At 31.0% G+C, this 18,455-nt stretch overlaps 1 protein-coding gene across 1 annotated transcript in view; it reads right to left on the minus strand.

Moving 5' to 3' along the window:
- Positions 1–2,090: 2,090 nt before the first annotated feature.
- Positions 2,091–18,455, minus strand: part of LOC127157484 (PH and SEC7 domain-containing protein 1) — a 43,612-nt gene continuing 27,247 nt past the window's right edge. The window contains exons 11-16 of the mRNA XM_051100748.1: positions 9,248–9,417; positions 8,889–8,959; positions 8,481–8,638; positions 6,417–6,561; positions 5,856–5,999; positions 2,091–4,610 (exon numbers count right to left, since the gene is read on the minus strand). Of these exons, the coding sequence (XP_050956705.1) occupies positions 4,278–4,610; positions 5,856–5,999; positions 6,417–6,561; positions 8,481–8,638; positions 8,889–8,959; positions 9,248–9,417 (1,021 nt within the window). The 3' untranslated portion in view covers positions 2,091–4,277. The remainder of the gene's footprint in view (positions 4,611–5,855; positions 6,000–6,416; positions 6,562–8,480; positions 8,639–8,888; positions 8,960–9,247; positions 9,418–18,455) is intronic.

The following is an 18,455-nucleotide window of genomic DNA, read 5'->3' on the forward strand; positions in this document are numbered from 1 at the left end:
TTGTAATAATGAAGTACCAGATATTAGATACTAGATCTTTAAAGATGATTTACTGAAAGCTTTTTGTGCACTTACGGTCTGTGGGTCTTCACAATGTATGAGTAAATTTTACATAAGCATAAATAAGTTTCAGAATGACTCAACTACCTGTTTTGATCTTGTGGTTTTTGACCATGTTTATTTTTAAAATCGGATGTTTGAGGGGGGGGAAAAAAAAAAATATCATTCAATGATTATTGCATGCATAAGTGTATGATGTGTGTTAGTTTTAATACATTTACATGCAAAATAAAAAAACTATACAACGTAAATGTAGTCTGTAGCATCAGTGCATTAACTAAACACCCTGAAAATAACCTTTTAAAATCTTCTTTACAAAATCTGACCTCTCAAAAACGTTTTTAATAGAACTCACAAAAGAAGTACACTTGGGAAGTTTGGTGTGTTTCATTACAGTTTGTTATTTATTTCTGTATTCTAGGCCATCATAAAGAGAGGCTGTACAAACACGGTCCTTACAGAACTTTATACAAGCGAACCACATATGAAAGACCAAGAACAAAGTGAAAGAAAGAAAGTTGAAAGAAATAAAAAAAGTAAACAAAACATTATAGTGCTTCCTTCACTTTCAGTCGATAACAACATCAGTTTTGTCCTCATTTACATTATAACAAGCTTAAACAAGCAGCAATCCTCCACCAAGAGTCATCAAATGACACTCGAACAACAACAAAACGATGCATATATTCACCTCAGAACAAGACACAAGATGCAAATGAGAGCAGTAGTTCATGCCATTTATGTACATTCAGGTGCTGCTTAATTAAAAATATAGTTTCATATGATAATCATATTGGTCATAGATGATTGATTTCATCATAGCAGGACACAACAGACGCTCAGCAGTCAGTCAGTCAGACGTGATGCGTGTTTGTATGTGCATATAGAGCCGTATATCGACACACCGCATGTGTGACAGACATAGGACGTTAAATCAACATTAAACATGAAAAGACACAAACCGAGCAACGCATCAGTGGATCTTTCCACTTTCACTCTGGTTTCATATGTATGGCTGAAGACAGTACTCTCTGCTGGTAGAAGAATGCATTGCAACAGTTATATTCAAATGACACCTGAGCAGAGAATGGCTTTCCCACTTTATATTCACCTAAAATCACACAAGACTGTTCAACAACATGCTCTCTTCATATACAGCGCTGTATCGTTAAGGTGGACTATATTATAGGTACAACAGCAGATTTCAGCAGTGAAATCAACACTGGCGGTGAACGAATTGAGTGAATCTCGCAAAAGCAGATCCAGGTCATGATTTCACACCAAAATCAACACAAAAATATTTTCACTACAGCAACGGGATATAAAAGGTGTGCTTAATTGTCTTGAAAATAATGTCTAATGTTACAATGTCAATATTAAAAAAAAAGAAAAAAAAAAATAAATATATTCAAACCCATTTTAGGACAATTAAAGTATTATTTATTATATATTTATTATTTATTATATTTATAAATCAAAGTTTTTTTTAGTATTTTAAATAATGCCAATTTCAGTAAAAATATTATTATAATTACAGTATTTTTTTGTTAGTCTAACACAACATTATGGGAATTGCAAAATGAATGCATGCTTTAATTGTGCATCAAAATTAAATATAAATATAACATCAATATCAAAAATAAACAAAGAAACTTTTAATAATTCTAAAACATTTTTTCCTTTTGATTTTGGAGTGAAATGTGACTTTCTTGCAATATTCCCTCAAGCCACTTCACAAATTTCATAAACAGGTTTTTAAAACACTTTTAGACCTCTTATATTTCTTTTGCCCTTTAGACTCACTGTAACACTGTAAGATGCGTCCATTTCGACTCAGAGAGTTTGAGGAAATGTTATTTTACACCATATTTACCCACTGAAACACCACGATTATCTGCAAAATGATCCATCGAAGAAAAAGGACAATGCTTGAGAATGAAATGCGATGCCAGAATCTCGTCACCATGCTGAAAAACATGGTACATTCAACGGTTTCGAGCACCCGATCGATCGTGTCACAGGAAGCCGCGTGCTGTGTAATTAAACATCCACATATGCGTTGATCACACAAACAGGCCTATGCTGAATATTGCATGTGGCAGTTTTTGATTTGGACACACCACATTCATTATAAGAAGTTTTAAAACATTCCTTAAATAGGTGATATATTTTTGCGCATATACACACACTCTCTCTCATCGATTACATAAGAAAGCAATAAGGGGAAGTGCGTCTTAAACACTGACTAACTGCGTTTAACAGGAAAAAGATGACATTCAGTGTGCTGCGTGGGTAACAGGTCTGTTTGACTCATGAACTACACACTGCGAGCCTCCTACCGACTTCAGCTTCTGTTGAACCGAACAAACACGATAGATTGTCACTAGTCAGCCATGCCGTACACAGCGGACAACATTCAGCCAAGAGAATAATGCAGAAAGACAAGGACGAGAAGCTAAAATAGAGCATATTCAAGAAATCAACTATACAGACAAAGATACGCGTCTCTGTTCCGTTCACTGCAGAAATCATTTTCTCAAACTGTTTTTTGCCTTGTTTCTTGTGCTAAAATATCTAAACATCCTTAAAAATCCATCTTGGATTTTTCTAATTTTTTTTTTTCTCCTGTTTCAGGCATAAATCTAATAATTTTGTCAGGTTTCTGCCTAAAAACTGGGTTGTTTTTCAGAGAAAACATCTTGAATCAAGTTTATTTTTCTTAACTTATTAACAAATAGTTTTTCCTGTTTTAAGCATAAATTAACAATTTAGTGAGATCTGTGCTTAAAAACTAGAAAAAAATGCTAATAAGCTTAATTAAATTTGTTACAACACTGATTTTCACCAAAAATATTTAAACATCCATAAATTTAACTTTTGCATACTAGAACTTGTTTTCAAAGAATAGATCTTAAATTAAGTTTATTAGAACTCACTTGTAAATACTTTTTCTTGTTTTAAGTGTGAAAATGTAACAAAATTTAAAGGTTTGTGCTTAAAAAATTCAACTTAATTCAAGACATGAAAACAATGCTTTCTCAACTAAATGGATATAATTTTAATTTTCACCAAAAAAAAAAAAAAAAAAAAAAAAAAAATGCATGTTTGCATCTTGAAACTTGCTTTTAAAAATATATCTTGAATTAAGTTTATTTTTCTTACTTATTCATAAATAATGCATTCCTTTTTTAATCTAAACAAGTCCTAACAAAATGTTGAGATTTGTGCCTAAAAACAAGAAAAATTTCAATGGTGTGAGAAAAACTTTTTTCCCACTAACAATAAGCATTCTTACGTAAATGTACGTTTGCATGCTGAAATATGAAATATATCTTGAATTAAGGTTATGTCGCAAATGTTTTTTTTTTCCCCCATTTTAAGCATAAATCTAACAAGATGTGCTTAAAAACTAGGAAAAAAATACAATGAGGTAAGAAAAACTTAATTCAGAATTTGTTTTTCAAATAAATGTGTCATTTTAAGGATGTTTACATTTTTTTTTTTACAGAAAAAGACAAAAAAACTGATTGAGAAAATGAGTTTTGCAGTTTAATAATACTTAGTGTTCAGTGCAAAAGACGTTTTAGGGCAAAACGGGGTTTTGCGGAGCAAACGGATGGTGTATTTAGTGACTGATGTCTCTGTGCATTATTGTACAAGTACAGATCGCTAATGCTGAGAACAACATGAAGAAATAACTAGTTGCATACGGGCTAGTCAGTTTTCTGCTCACCTACCGCTCCTAAACACGACAAAATGAGAAGCCCATATGACAAATAACAAGCATCGTGTTTCACCGTGCAAAATGCACAGATCCGAGATTGAGCCATACTTTTCATGTCCATTTTGAGCAGAACTGGTGAATTTTACTATGCGTTGTAAACAAATGAGTTGTTTCTAGAAATGTGAAAACTAAAGGTCATATTTTAAAGGTTCGAAGACGTTTAGGCCCAGATTTGACTTGTTAGTGTGCGATGAAATGGCTTCGGGCGAGAAGTCGCAGAAGAAACCGAGAACTAGAAGGCAAAGGAAGGTTACGCGTTTCATATTTACGTTCCTCCGGATTCCAATCACGTTCTCCTGTCCAGATCCCATAGCACCTTGTGTTGTGACATCACCCAGCCATCAGCCAATCACAGAGTCAGATTCTTTTGGAATCAACACCCCTTCCTGATGGCACACAGAGCAGGAGGGCGCACACAGGAAAGAGAGAGACCTCACTTCCTCTCCAGTACAGCGAGCTTCCTGTGGGTGGCGGCGGCGGGTTCATTTGCGGACGGCCTGCCGGTAGCTGTGTCTCTGGCCCTGACCGCGGGAGCAGCCGTTGTTGTTGCCGTTTCCGGACGGTTCTTGTGCGCGGCGGCGGCGCTGCTTTGGCTCGCGCCGTCTCTGGTGCTGCAGGTCATACTGCTGTCCTGAAGCGTGGGGCTGGATTGAGCTCTCTGTAGCGCACCTTCCTCCAGGAGCATGGCTTCGAACACTGACAGATCATCGTCGCCGCAACGCTGCTTTGCCCGCAGGAGCATGCTGTACGTCTCATAGCGCGTTTTCTACGAGAGAGGGATGTTTTATTAATGTGATGAAAATGTAATCACCTTCAGGCCATCCAAGATGTAGATGAGTTTGTTTCTTCATCAGATTTGGAGAAATGTAGCATTGCATCACTTGCTCACCAATGGATGTGAATGGGTGCCATCAGAATGAGAGTCCAAACAGCTGATAAAAACATCACAATCCTCAAGTAACCACTCCAGTATATCAATTAATGTCTTGTAAAGTGAAAAGCTGTGTGTTTGTAAGAAACAAATCCACCATTAAGGTATTTTAACTTTAAACTTTGCTTCTAGCTAAAATATGAGTCATTATCCATAATATTGCTTTTTTCTAATAAAAAAAACAATATTAGGAGAGCAATGTGCACAGATCAAACACCTTTTACAAGCCAAAACACCCGATACAGTTCTAAACAAATATGTGGCTGATTTTTGATGTGAGAGATTATGGATTTATGGATTATGGACTTATATTTTGGCCAGAAGTGAGAAGTTAAAATGCCTTAATTACTGATTTGTTTCTTACAAATAGACAGCTTTTGGATTTTCAAGATGTTAATTGATGGACTGGAGTATTGTGGATCACATGAGGATTATTGTGATGTTTTTATCAGCTGTTTGGACTTTCATTCTGACGGCACCCATTCACTGCAGAGGGTTCACTGGTAAGCAAGTGATGTAATCCTATTTTTCTCCAAATCTGTTCAAATGAAGAACAAACTCTCCTACATCATTGATGGCCTGAGGGTGAGAAAATTAAGCAAATTTTCATTTTAGGGTGAACTATTACTTTAAGAATAAATTAGGTAATCAATGCACTAAAATGATCAAAAATGACAGTAAAAACATTTGTTTTTTTAAATAAATGCTGTTCCTTTAAACTTTCTAATTATCCAAGAATCCTGAAAAAATGTGTCACTGTTTCCACAAAAAACACAAAATGTTTCTTGAGCAGCAAATCAGCATATTGACTGATTTCTGAAGGATCATGTGACAATGAAGACTGCAGTAATGATGCTGAAAATTCAGCTTTGATCACAGAAATAAATTACATTTTAAAATATATTACAATACAAAACAGTTCTTTTTAAATTGCAATATTTTCACAATATGACTGTTTTTACTGTATGTTTTTGGTGAAATAATTGCATCCTTGGTGAACAAATCTAACAGACCCCAAACTTTTGGTTCATACTTGCTACATACTGCACAGTATGCAGTAAACTAGCAGTACTTTTTTACCTCAAACTCTAGATATTCCTCCCTCAGTCGGTACTCCTCAAGTTCACGACCTTTAACCTTTCTGTCAGGTGGATAAGAGCGCAGTTGTGCGAGCTCAGTGGAGATGGAGCGAAATCGAGCTTCATGAGCCTGTACCTGCTCCTCCTACACACAGAAACACACTTTATAACAGTGCAGTTTATATAAACCCAGATACAAGCACACGTACAGTACTTGCACAGTCACTCTTATAAAACATAACAAGCCTCCTTGCTCTCTACTGCCTACAGAGTTAGCTGTCTTTTAAAGAAGCATCCTAACAGAATTCAATAAGTGATGCATGTCATGCAAATAGGTTAATTAAATATCTGGTAAAACTTTACAATAAGTTTCATTTGTTAACATTAAAACATTTGCTGTAAACTGCAAAAGTTGCATCTGTTAACATTAGTTTATGCACTCTGAACTAACATGAAATTGTATTTTTATTAACTAACATTAAGAAAGGTTATCTAATTCATAATTATAATGATATGATAATGATAACATTTGAGAACTTTTATGCAAATCAGCTCAACTGACCTGTGACAGCTTGGAGGCGGAGCCAGGTAGCAGCGGTCGACTGAATTTCTTCTGTGAGCCAATGGCAGCAGGGAGGGGCGGGGCTGAAAACATGGCTGCCACTGTGTTGATGCGTGTGATCCAAGACTGCATTTGTTCAGCATTCCTACATGAACAAACCAAATCTGTGTTAATAATAGAAAACATCTAAAACAATTACCAGACTGCATCAGACAGGTTCTACAACTACAAATCTCATTAAAGATTTTTATGTATAAACACATAAACCTTTGAAGACAGATGTGGAATGCAGTGTGATAGACATTTTTACAAAAATGTTTCATTACTACACTATATATCATCCTAAGACATCTCTAACAATCTGAGAATTCATGGAATAAAGCAGATGGAGTTTTTATATGTATAAATGCAAACATGAACAAATATACTGACAAAAAAGTGGATTTTCCAGCACAAGCAATGAGAGCTGAAACTGGGGCAAACTTCAACTAGAGCAGAGCGAGTTCTCCTGGGGAATGGGAATGTGTGTGAACACACACACACACACAATAGAAAGAAACACGGCTGACGGGACTGCATGAGTGTTTCGTCATAAATTGGACAGGAAAGACATCACATGCTGAGCCTCATGCTGTACAGATGATTTATTCCACTCATTTATTCCAGTTAAAGTTTAAGGTTTTTGTTTTTTTGTATAGAAGCATATGCACATGTGGTTAGCAAGCAATTTTTACAACTGTGTGATACAGATTGTACTACTGAATGCTCATTTATCTACTAAGATGATTTTGCAATGCTACAGTATGTTGCACCAGGGTTATTTACTAAAACTAAAACCCATAAAAAGAGTAAACCTTGAAATAAAGTAAACCTTAACTGAAATAAATTAAAATATAAAAACAATTAAACTTTTTTTTTCAGCTAGCTGCCAAAGCAACATTTCTCATTTTCATTTAATTTAACCTGATTAAAACAATTAAAACTGAAATAAAAATTTAAAAAGCACAGAAAAATAAACAGAAAAAAGGCAGAAACACACAACAAAATAATTCAAATTTTACATTTTTAAATTAAAATGAACTAAAATAAAAATGAATAAAAACTATATATACACAAATTAAAAAAATAACCAAAAAAACACAATAAAAAAAGAACTGAAACTGAAATAAAATAAAACTGAAATAAAAATGTAAAAAGCACTACACAGAAAAAAAAAGCAGAAACACACAACAAATAAATAATTTAAATGTAAAATGAACTGAAATGAAAATGAATAAAAACTATATATACACATAAAAAAAAACAAACAAAAAAAACAATAAAAATGATAAAAACAGAACAAAATTATAAAATATTTAAAATTTGCATAAAAATACACATAAAATATTTAAATAAAAATATGTTAAGTTCATATATTAAATATATTTATATATAAAATAAATTATAAGAATATAAGTATATACATGTAAATACATATAAATATTTTCAAAATAAGATAAATATGTTATGTTTATATATTAAATATATCTAAAATAAATGATAAGAATATAAATATATACATGTAAATACATATAAATATTTTCAAAATATATACAGTATGTGTGTCATATATACACTAAAAGTTTACAAATAAAATGAACAGAAAAACAAATATAGGCATTAAAAAAAAAAAAAAAAAATCTAAAAAGAGACAACAACATTATTAACAATTTAACTAAAATATAAAATGAAAACAAAATATAAAAATAAACACTAATTCAAAATATTACTAAAAACTATAATAGTATCTTAGTGATACTAAAATAACATTGATTCACACAATGCATTTCCTTGTTAAACAGAATATTCAGCTAGATCATAAAATGTAGGACGAGCTTGATTTTATCTGAGTGAAATGATTGGATGGTAAATATGTTGTGATATCTCCAGATGAGAGGAGGTTAGAGATAAGCAAATCAAAAATAAGCTTAATGGCATCAAATGAAAATGAAAATCATTTTAGAAGTGGAATTATCACATTCTGATGACTATGGCATGTTTTCCTAAACTGGTGTGTAAACTCACGGGGCCTGAAAGAGGTAGACTCTCCAGTCAGCGGTCCGGAGGTAAAACACGTTTGGCCGTTTGCTGTAATCTGTGGCTCTGATGGCCAGGGAATGATGAATAGACACGGCATTCTTCAAGTCCTCATCCGATAACTGTTTATCCGGCCGATACTCGCCCTGGAAAACAATTATCTGGTTATTATTCAAAACAAGCATCTGATGATGATCCCATAGTGCCCTCTCATAATTACAGATTTATTGATCATATTGTCATTCTACTCAGTACGTATATTTTACCAACAAACTGTGCATATATTACCAGTATATAAGGCAAAAAAATTTATTTGCCTGAAAGGCACTAAATATCTTTAGAAAGTTATTCAGACATTTTTTTATGTAAAAAAGAATGTGAAATACGCCAACTCACTTTCTGCAGGTAAAGGATGAGTCCCTTAAGAACAGCATAAAATGTTTTCCATCCTCTTTTTCCACGCGGCGCTGCATTACACATGAAAAATAACAACACACATGCAAACAGCCTTTTATTATGCAGGGAAATGGATCGAATATATCATTTCATTTGCAAATGTCAGGTGTACTGAATATAGATTATTATAAACTAAAATGGAACAAAAATCATCAAAAGTAAAAGAAACTTCTGTTAAAAACTAAAAAATAGTTTTGCTAATGTCCTATATATGAATTTCTACATGAGATGATTCATTATAAATATTTGGGATGTGAGATAATCATGAATCGATGGTTGTGTCTGTCTTTAACACTCACTTCTCTTGCCGTCACAGTCTGCGTGGACCTTCCTCACCAGAAAACCCGTTTTGTAGAGCAGAGCTCCGGACGGAGGAACGAAGCCGCTGGCCATCTGCTTGACTCTGGAGTTCGACTCTCCTCTCTGCTCGCCCAGCTCTGAAAATGACTTGCGCAACTCTTCTTCATCGCTGAGGGTAGAAAACACAGAGAAAATGAGGTTCTAACAAAGAGGAAGTGCATTAAATGAGACTGAAATACTATATGAAAATAATTTGAAACAAACAACTGATGTGAATATGTTATTTGATTTATTACCAAAAATTATTTAATGAACAAACAACTTTCACTCAGAAATTGTTTAGAATTGTGTAATTTACACATTAAACATATTAAACATGAAATTTTAAAGCAAAAAGTCTGAGATAGTTGAAATATAATTCATGTTCTCTTTTCAGTTTCTATTAATATTATTTACACTGAGCATAATTAATAATTAATATTATTTACACTAGGGGTCTGTTCCAATAACTAACACAACATGTTAATTACTACTGAAATCAGAATCTTAGCTAATTCCTTTTTTTCTTTTCCTAAATAATTTGAGTAGAAGCTACTACTTGAACTGAAATATAAAAAAATGAAAAAAGTTTTTTTTTTTTTTTTTAATATTTATTTTTAAATATTATTTTATTATACTAGTATTTATATTTATTTCAATAAACTTATTTAATAAAAACTAAAATAAACCTTATTAAATTTATAAAAACTATAGCTTTTTTAAAAGCTATACATTTTAATTCATATAAATATTTAATATTCATAAATATATTTTTAATATAATATTTACATATTCATATAAATGATTTAATTCAGACATATTAAAAAACAAAAATAATCAAGTCAAAAACAACAAAATAAGAAAAAAAATCTAAATGATAAATTCAATATATTAAATTCTTACACAATTTTTTTTATTTTTAAATATTTTTAAATATTTCCATTTTATTATACAAACATTTATATTTCAATACATTTATTTAACTCATAATAAACATGATTACAATTAAAAAAATTATAGCTTTTAATTAAACTACACATTTTAATTAATATAAATATATAATATTCATAAATATATTTTTTATATAACATTTACATATTCATATAAATTCATTCAGATATATAAATACTTTTTTTTAAAAAGACAAAAACACAAAATTACAAAAATGCAAAATTATAAATGAATTCAAAATATTAATAAAACTACAATAATAAATTAATGATATTTTAGATATAAATAACATTTTAGATAAAAAAAATGACATTACTGAGTAAGAATGAGTGTTTTTATTAAGATAATTTTTAATTTTATATTTTACTTTAATATTAGTTATAGTTAATATTCATTTTAGTTTAATATCATTTCATTTTAATATTAGTTTTAGTTATTTTTTTCCTGTTTTTATCTTTTTTTTTTTTAGTGTTTGGAGTCTATTCCAGTAACTCACACTGATTATTAAACACAATAACAGAATTCATCCTGTATTGTTGGTGTTACAGACATGAATGAGTCCTCAAATCATGCATCTTTTGTTAAGAAGACAAATTCTTAAACAATTCCTTTTCCAGATATTCTAACCAAAACTACATCTTACACCATTCTGAAAGCACTGCTATTGCTTTTTGGAAATGCACATCTAGTGTTCTTTATGTTTCAACTATTGGAGAAAAAAACCAGCGTGTTTAAAGTCTACAGGAGTCTGGATTCAGACCCTCTGTCAGACTCTGTGTGATATTCTGGGCCTGTCTTGCTGCGCGTCCCACCTAGAGTGAATAAAAGTCTTTTCCCAACAGTTTTCGCTCTCCACTTCACTCCCGTGATCATAAACCCCCCGAGTGCAGCAGACGCAATCGATCGAGTGCGTGTTGAAGTAAAGTGCTCTTCCCAGCGGGTTTCTCTCTCACATCTGCCACCGGCGGCCGATGCTCTCCACAGCAGAAATCAAATCAAAGACTCGATCGCGCAGGCCAAACTATTATCGTATACCACTGCGAGACGACCGTGGGTTAAATGGATGGTTGTTTCAAAGCCGCCATACCGTGAAAAATCAATTCTCCTTGTATTTTTGGAAACCGAAGTGTTCAATGGCTTGCTTTAACGTCACTTTCCCAACCATGAGCACATTCAAGTCAATTGCACACTGAAATAAAATCAGGTCCCATGCACCCTACCTATTGGTTAAACGTCACTTTTAATTTGGAAATGCAATACTTTATGGAAGCAAATTGGGGGAGAAATGCCACTTCATGTTGATTTGAATATATGACAGCATGCATTTACATCTCAAGGCATATTTTGTATGCTGCGTGATGAATGACAGTGATGAATGAGCCAAATCAAAACTAGAAGTCTTAAAGGAACAGTTTTGTTTTAATGCAAGAAACTTGACTAACATTTCATATGAATTTCAAAGCAGAGTGATTATGCAACTAAAACTTTTAAAACATTTTTGATACTTGAAATAAACATTAACTGAAATAAAATCAAACTTTTGAATTTTTTTTTTTTTTTTTTTAATTAAATTTTTTTTTCACTAAAATGGAGTTAACATGATTAAAAATTATAAAAATGATGCATTTTAATTTTACTAAAATTTTAAATTTTTAAAAATTTAAAACTAAAATAAAAACATTTTAAAAATGAATAAAATAGTAAATAACAAAAAAACGCAAATTTAAAAATAATAAAAAAACAATAAAATAATGTTTTATTTTTTAATGATACTTAAAATACTACTTTAGTTTTTAATAAAAATAATAAAAAAACAATAAAACAACTAAATGTTTACTTTAGAGAAATAAAAATAAAAAAAAAAAAATAAAACAACAATGTTGTTTTATTTGTTTTGTTTTTTTTTAATCAGTGTTACTTTAGCATCATTAAGATACTATTACAGTTTTTAATATTTTAAATTAGTTTTAATAGTATAATAATGATACAAAAGACTACTTTAAAGAAATAAAAATAATAAAAACAAAAATAAAATAACTAAATGTTTTATTTGTTGTTTAATACTAATTACTTTATTATCATTAAGATACTATTATAGTTTTTAATATTTTAAATAAATTTTTATTTTTATATTTTATTTTAATTTTAGTTTTTTTTATCCATTTTTAAAAACATGTCTATAGAGTTTTTATTTATTTATTTATTTATTTATTTTAGTGTTAGTTAATTTAGTACATTAAGTTAAAAATAAAATAAAAAAAGAGAAATGTCACCTTGGCAACTAGTTGAAATAAAATAAGTTAAAGTTTTTATATTTTATCTGATTTCAGTTTAAGTTATTTTATTTCAAGTCATTTTTATGGTTTTAATTTTAGTTCTCTATAATCACCTTGGCACGAATGTACGCATGAAATGTGCGCCCTTTAAAGCAGGAGTGTGGATGTGTGAATGTTCCTGTCTTTCTCGGCTGTTTTATGAGGTCTCTCGCCACATTCTGTACACTCAGAGGTGTAATTTTTCTCGTGAACACGCACATCGATTGTCTGAGGTCGAAGAAGAGTCGTGAAGAGACCCCTTTAATGGTGTCTTTCTCAGAGAAAGGACACACATCACACTGCCGTCCCGTCCGCGTGATGTTTCTCAGGGGAGAGACGCTCGACGAGTCCCTGCTAAGAAGCCAACCTGAAATCACGAGACACGGCGACACAAAGAGCCCAAAAACCTTCAGATCACCTCCACAAACCAGGAGAAAACCAGCAGCTTTCCTAGCCACTATTACCACAAAAATAGAGAGACAAAAACAGTTGCTTCCTCAAAATGTTTTCTAAATTATAAGAGCTCCATTGAACATTCAACCCTATGAGCCAATGAAAAACATTTTACTTAAATTCATCTAAAAAAAATATTTTTATATTTTTATCTAGAAGATATAAACTGTACTGTATGGTTTTAAATTCTAACTTTTCATGAGTTCTTTCTTTTTTTTTCTTAAATAACAAAAATATTTTTAACTTCATTCTTGCATACATTTCATAATTTTCTAGGTTCACACAACACAAAATGTATTTAAAAGTTTGTATAGAAATAATACACATACTATGGTATATTGCAATATTTAGGTCAACATAATATGCAAGTTCAGTGATTTTAATTATTTTTTTATTCAGAAACAAAATCTAAAATTCTAAATTACTTTTCAACAGATAAATAAAAGTATAAGTAAACAGAAGTACAAAAAAGTCAATCAAATTATTTCAGAAATGTAAATAATTTTAGTTATTAATCATTTATATTCCAAAGACACAGAAGTTTAAGTATTTTTTTTTTAATTATTTTTTTTTTTTAGCTTGTACATAAAACCATAAATAAATGCAAACAGGCAGTAACTATTTTAAGACTGATGTAAACATTTTTTATTTTTCTACTTTTCCTTTTAAGTTAAAGTACTAAAATGAATCTGGAATAAAAATAATTAAAAACTATATATACATATTTAAAAACAAAAAAGTTTTTTAAATCATAAAAATGACAAAAAAAATAACTAAAAAAAAATGCTAAAAAATAAAATAAATAAATGCTAAAAATAATAAAAATAAATAAAAAGTCAAAATATTAATAAAAACTATAATAGTGTATATGTAGTAGTATGGTGGTGATATTTGTCCCATGCAAACATCATTTACATTTACTTTGTGAGTAATAAATAAATAAATAAATAAATGTAATTAAATTCTTATATGTGACCCTGGACCACAAAAGTAGCATGAGTATATTTGTAGAAATAGCTAAAAATACACTGTATGGGTCAAAATTATGCCAAAAATCATTAGAATATTGAGTAAAGACCATTTTCCATGAAGATATTTTGTAAATTTATAAATATAAATATAAATATGAATAATAATTCATAAATATATCAAAATTTTTGATTAGTAATATGCATTGCTAAGAACTTCATTTGGAAAACTTTAAAGCCGATTTTCTCAATATTTAGATTTTTTTGCACCCTCAGATTCCAAATTTTCAAATAGTTGCATCTCAGCCAAATAATGTCCTATCCTAACAACCCCATACATCAGTGGAAAGCTTATTTATTCAGCTTTCAGATGATGTGTAAATCTCAATTTCAACAAATTGACCCTTATGACTGGTTTTGTGGTCCAGGGTCACATATAAAGTCTGTTTAATGTGTTAATTTATTCCAATATTGAATCTGTCAGATGTCAAAATGGCCTTCTTGATCCAATTTCTGATGTCATCACTGAATAACCACATGACAACACTGCACTCAAATGACAGAAGATGAAACAAATGATCTGAAAGCAGACTGATTATGTGTGCGCTGCTCTAAAATGGGTGAAAAACATCGGTCAATCACTCTCACACTGAGCATGTGCGGGAAACTTAAAGCCTGTTGCCTGGTAACTGTCGGCACAAAAGGAAGAGAGAGAGAGAGACAGAGAAAGAGAGAGAGAAATGGTCGGAGGACTGATGGAAAAAAAAAAAAAAAAAAAAAAAAAAAACGCAACCTTAAGAATAAATTTAGCCAGAGCCATTACAGCAGGACTGATGGTGCTCGCGAGACGCTCGCGGCCCGACTGCAGACGTGGTTTTATGAAACACAGAGAGACTAATGACACTAATCACACAGCTGACTCCAGATCAGTTCAGCACCTCACATCACACACAATGCATGATGGAAAAAAGTGTAAGATGGCAGGGATGAGCAATATTTCAACCATGAGCACATTAATGTCAATTGCACATGGAAAAAAAAGTCAGGTCCTACCCTACCTTTTAGTTAAACATCCTTTTTATTTGGAAATGTGACTCATTATGGAAGTAAATTGGGCTACAAATGCCACTTCACATTGATTTGAACATATGACAGCATGCATTTACATATCAAGGCATATTTCGCATGCTGCATGATGAATGACAGTGATGAATGAGCTAAATCAAAACAGAGGTCATTTACATCTAGAAATCTTAAAGGAACAGTTGCAAAAACAGGTGAAGATGGCCATGAAATATTCAAATGTTTTAGTGCACGAAACCTTGTCTAATATTTTAAATTAGTTTCAAAGCACTAAAAGTTAAACAAAATTTTTTAAAACATTTTGTTACTTGTAACTGAAATAAAATAAAATAAACTTTTTAATTAGTTTTAAATTTAATTTCACTAAAACAAAAATAAACATTATTAAAAATTCTAAAGATAAAGCTTTTACTAAAACCTATGCATTTTAATGATCTAAAATCCAAATTAAAATGATTAAATACTATAAACATTTAAAAAAAAACAAAGAATGATAAAATTAAAAAAAATAATAACTATATTAATGTATATTAATGAAACTAAAAAACTACTTTAGAGAGATAAAAATAATAAAAACAAAATTAAATCAACTTACTATAAAACAATGTTATTTTAGTATCATGAAGGAAAAAAGTGTTAGATGGCAGGGATGTGCAATATTTCAACCTTTTTAATTTTCAATTAAATTGATATAATTTTTAATCTTTTGCGATATTCAATATACATCTCAAATCTGAATATTTTTGCTTTTGATAATTATTTATTGCTTCCACTTCAACAAGTAATTTGCAGTTTATTAAAAACTGTTCAATCAAAAAAAATACAATTAAAATGTAATTACAATAATTTGTAAAATTTAAATTAAATGTACATTTATTTTAAAGTAATTTAATTTAATAAATTAATTTACAGCAAATTAAATTTAAATTTACATTTATTTAAAAATAATTTAATTTAATTATTATTATTATTATTACTATATATTAATACATTTAATAAATTGATCACTTTAAAAAAAGCTAAAAAAGTTAAAGTTGAAAACTCATGGATGAGAATAATGCATATCAACAGGTTTCTACACTTTAACATTCCAAAATGTAAAAAAAAAAAAAATGTAACATTTGTAATTGTAACACTACAGTTTTCTAACAGTCTCAAACATTTACAATGTAACATTTGAAAAATGCCACATGAAGAGTTTGAAATGTTACAAACAAATGTTTGAATCAAAGTAACTGATTAGATTCATTGTATCAGACAGTTTGAACTGATGCAAAGAAATGAAACCTCTGCCGTATTTCCTAAAGAGATTTAAATCAGTGACACTATTAAAATATCTTTGTTATATATATGTATATATATATAGAGCGAGAGAGAGATAGACAGACAGAGAGAGAGCTGTTAAAAGATCTCTATATATAGAGAATATTCAATATATCGTCCAGCTCTAGAAGACAGAAATAGAGAGCTGAGGAAGGGAAGAAGGGAAGAGACCATGGTGAAACATGTAATCAGGAAAGGGCAGAATGATTAGATTCAGAGAGCAGCATGCTGGGAAAACAGGAGCGCCTGTTGAGGACAGAACGATTCTCATGTATAGACTGATCATCTGTATACTGACACACACACACACACATACAGTAACATTACCAGCTCTCTAACATACTGTAACTCTCATCCTCACACAATGCAAATGTCCATCTCTCTGTTTTCCAGCACTGCATCCTTTGTATTCTTTCTGTAAGTGAGCTCTACAGCAGATAGGAGCGTATCTGAACATACTGCATGTGTCTACTGTCTTTTGTTCCCTGGTTTTTCTCCTCATTGTCCGTGAACTGCTTCATTCCAGCACTTCCATCAATACAGCCCTTTCCATCCCTCTAGAATCTGTCTCTATCTGTCCCAGTCTCTCGTCTTTTTCTCCCTCTCAGACGTGGTAAAACGACTTGAGTATTGATCAGTATGTGACATTGTGATGAATGCAGTGCATGAGACTGTTGTGCCGGTAATAGTGGTTCATTAACACTCCTGGCTGATGAACAGCAAGATATATTCAGGCCAGTACTGCAGATTTTTACTTGACCTGGCAACATTCCCACAAAAAACAAACAAACAAACAAACCTTACATTGAACCAAGAATAATAATACCTGGAAAGCATGAACATGACTGTTCAAAAGCTTGTTGTAATTAATATTTAGTTAATCAAAATGCATTAAATTGATTAAACATGTTAGTAAAATACATTTATAATGCTTAAAAAAAAAGTTATATTTAAAAAACAATGCTGTTCCTTTGGAACTTTCTATTCATCAAAGAATCCTAAATTACAGTTTCCACAAAAATATGAAGCTGCACAACAGTTTTTTTTAACAGTAAAAACAAAAATGTTTTTTTTTTTTTTTACTGAGTGGCAAATCAACATATTTTTGAGTGGCAAATCAACATATTCAAGTAATTTCTGAAGGATCATGTGACACTAATTTCAAGATTTTGGGATTTTTAACAATATATCATGATAAATGATCTTTTTGTTTTTAATCAAAAATACTGTACAACAGCAAAATTACAAAATATTATTGCAATTTAAAATAGCTGTGTTCTATGTGAAAAGACAGGAGTAATGATGCTGAAATTTCAATTTGGATAAAAAAATAAATTACATTTTAAAAATTATTTTCAAACATAAAACAGCTATTTTAAATTGTAATAATATTTCACATTTTTGCTGATTTTATTGTATTTCCAATCAAATAAATGCAGCTTTGATGAGCAGAAAAGACTGATTTAAGAACATCTTTCCCACCCCAAAATTTTGAATAGTTGTGCATATGCGATCAAAGTAACTTTTTACTGCAGTAACTCAAATTAAATTGCACTTATATGAAATAAATATGAAAAGCACACTATATGAAGATATTTTACTGCTCAAACACATGACTGACCAGCTCAGAACCACGTATTCCAGCTATAATGACAGCTATGAACAATCAATGCACCAATCCAATGCAAACATACAGATTTGTTTACCTTTTCAGATTAATTCTAATCAATGCATCACTAGGCGTTCTCAAAATGTCAACAAAAACCTCATCTATCTACCTTGGTGACTCATTAAAATCAGCAGAATTCAAATCCTAATATTTCACTTAAATCATAAAAGCACATGTACAACATCTGAGAATCTAAGTTTCATCCTCTCGATGCGGACGGGCCGGCGTTTCTCGGCTGCGATCTTGTTCAAGAGCTCAGGGAGGGACAGATGAGGCTATTTTGGGAGCTGCAGTAGGAGTCTGTGGGTTCACCTTTGCTCAGGATGCGAGCGGGACCCTTTAAAGAGCGCTGTGGCGTGTGTGGGCGCACGGATGAGTGTTGAACATGAGAACGAGGTTAGGGCTC

The sequence above is a fragment of the Labeo rohita genome, unplaced genomic scaffold (genome assembly GCF_022985175.1).
Source record: "Labeo rohita strain BAU-BD-2019 unplaced genomic scaffold, IGBB_LRoh.1.0 scaffold_109, whole genome shotgun sequence".
Taxonomy (NCBI): Eukaryota; Metazoa; Chordata; class Actinopteri; order Cypriniformes; family Cyprinidae; genus Labeo; species Labeo rohita.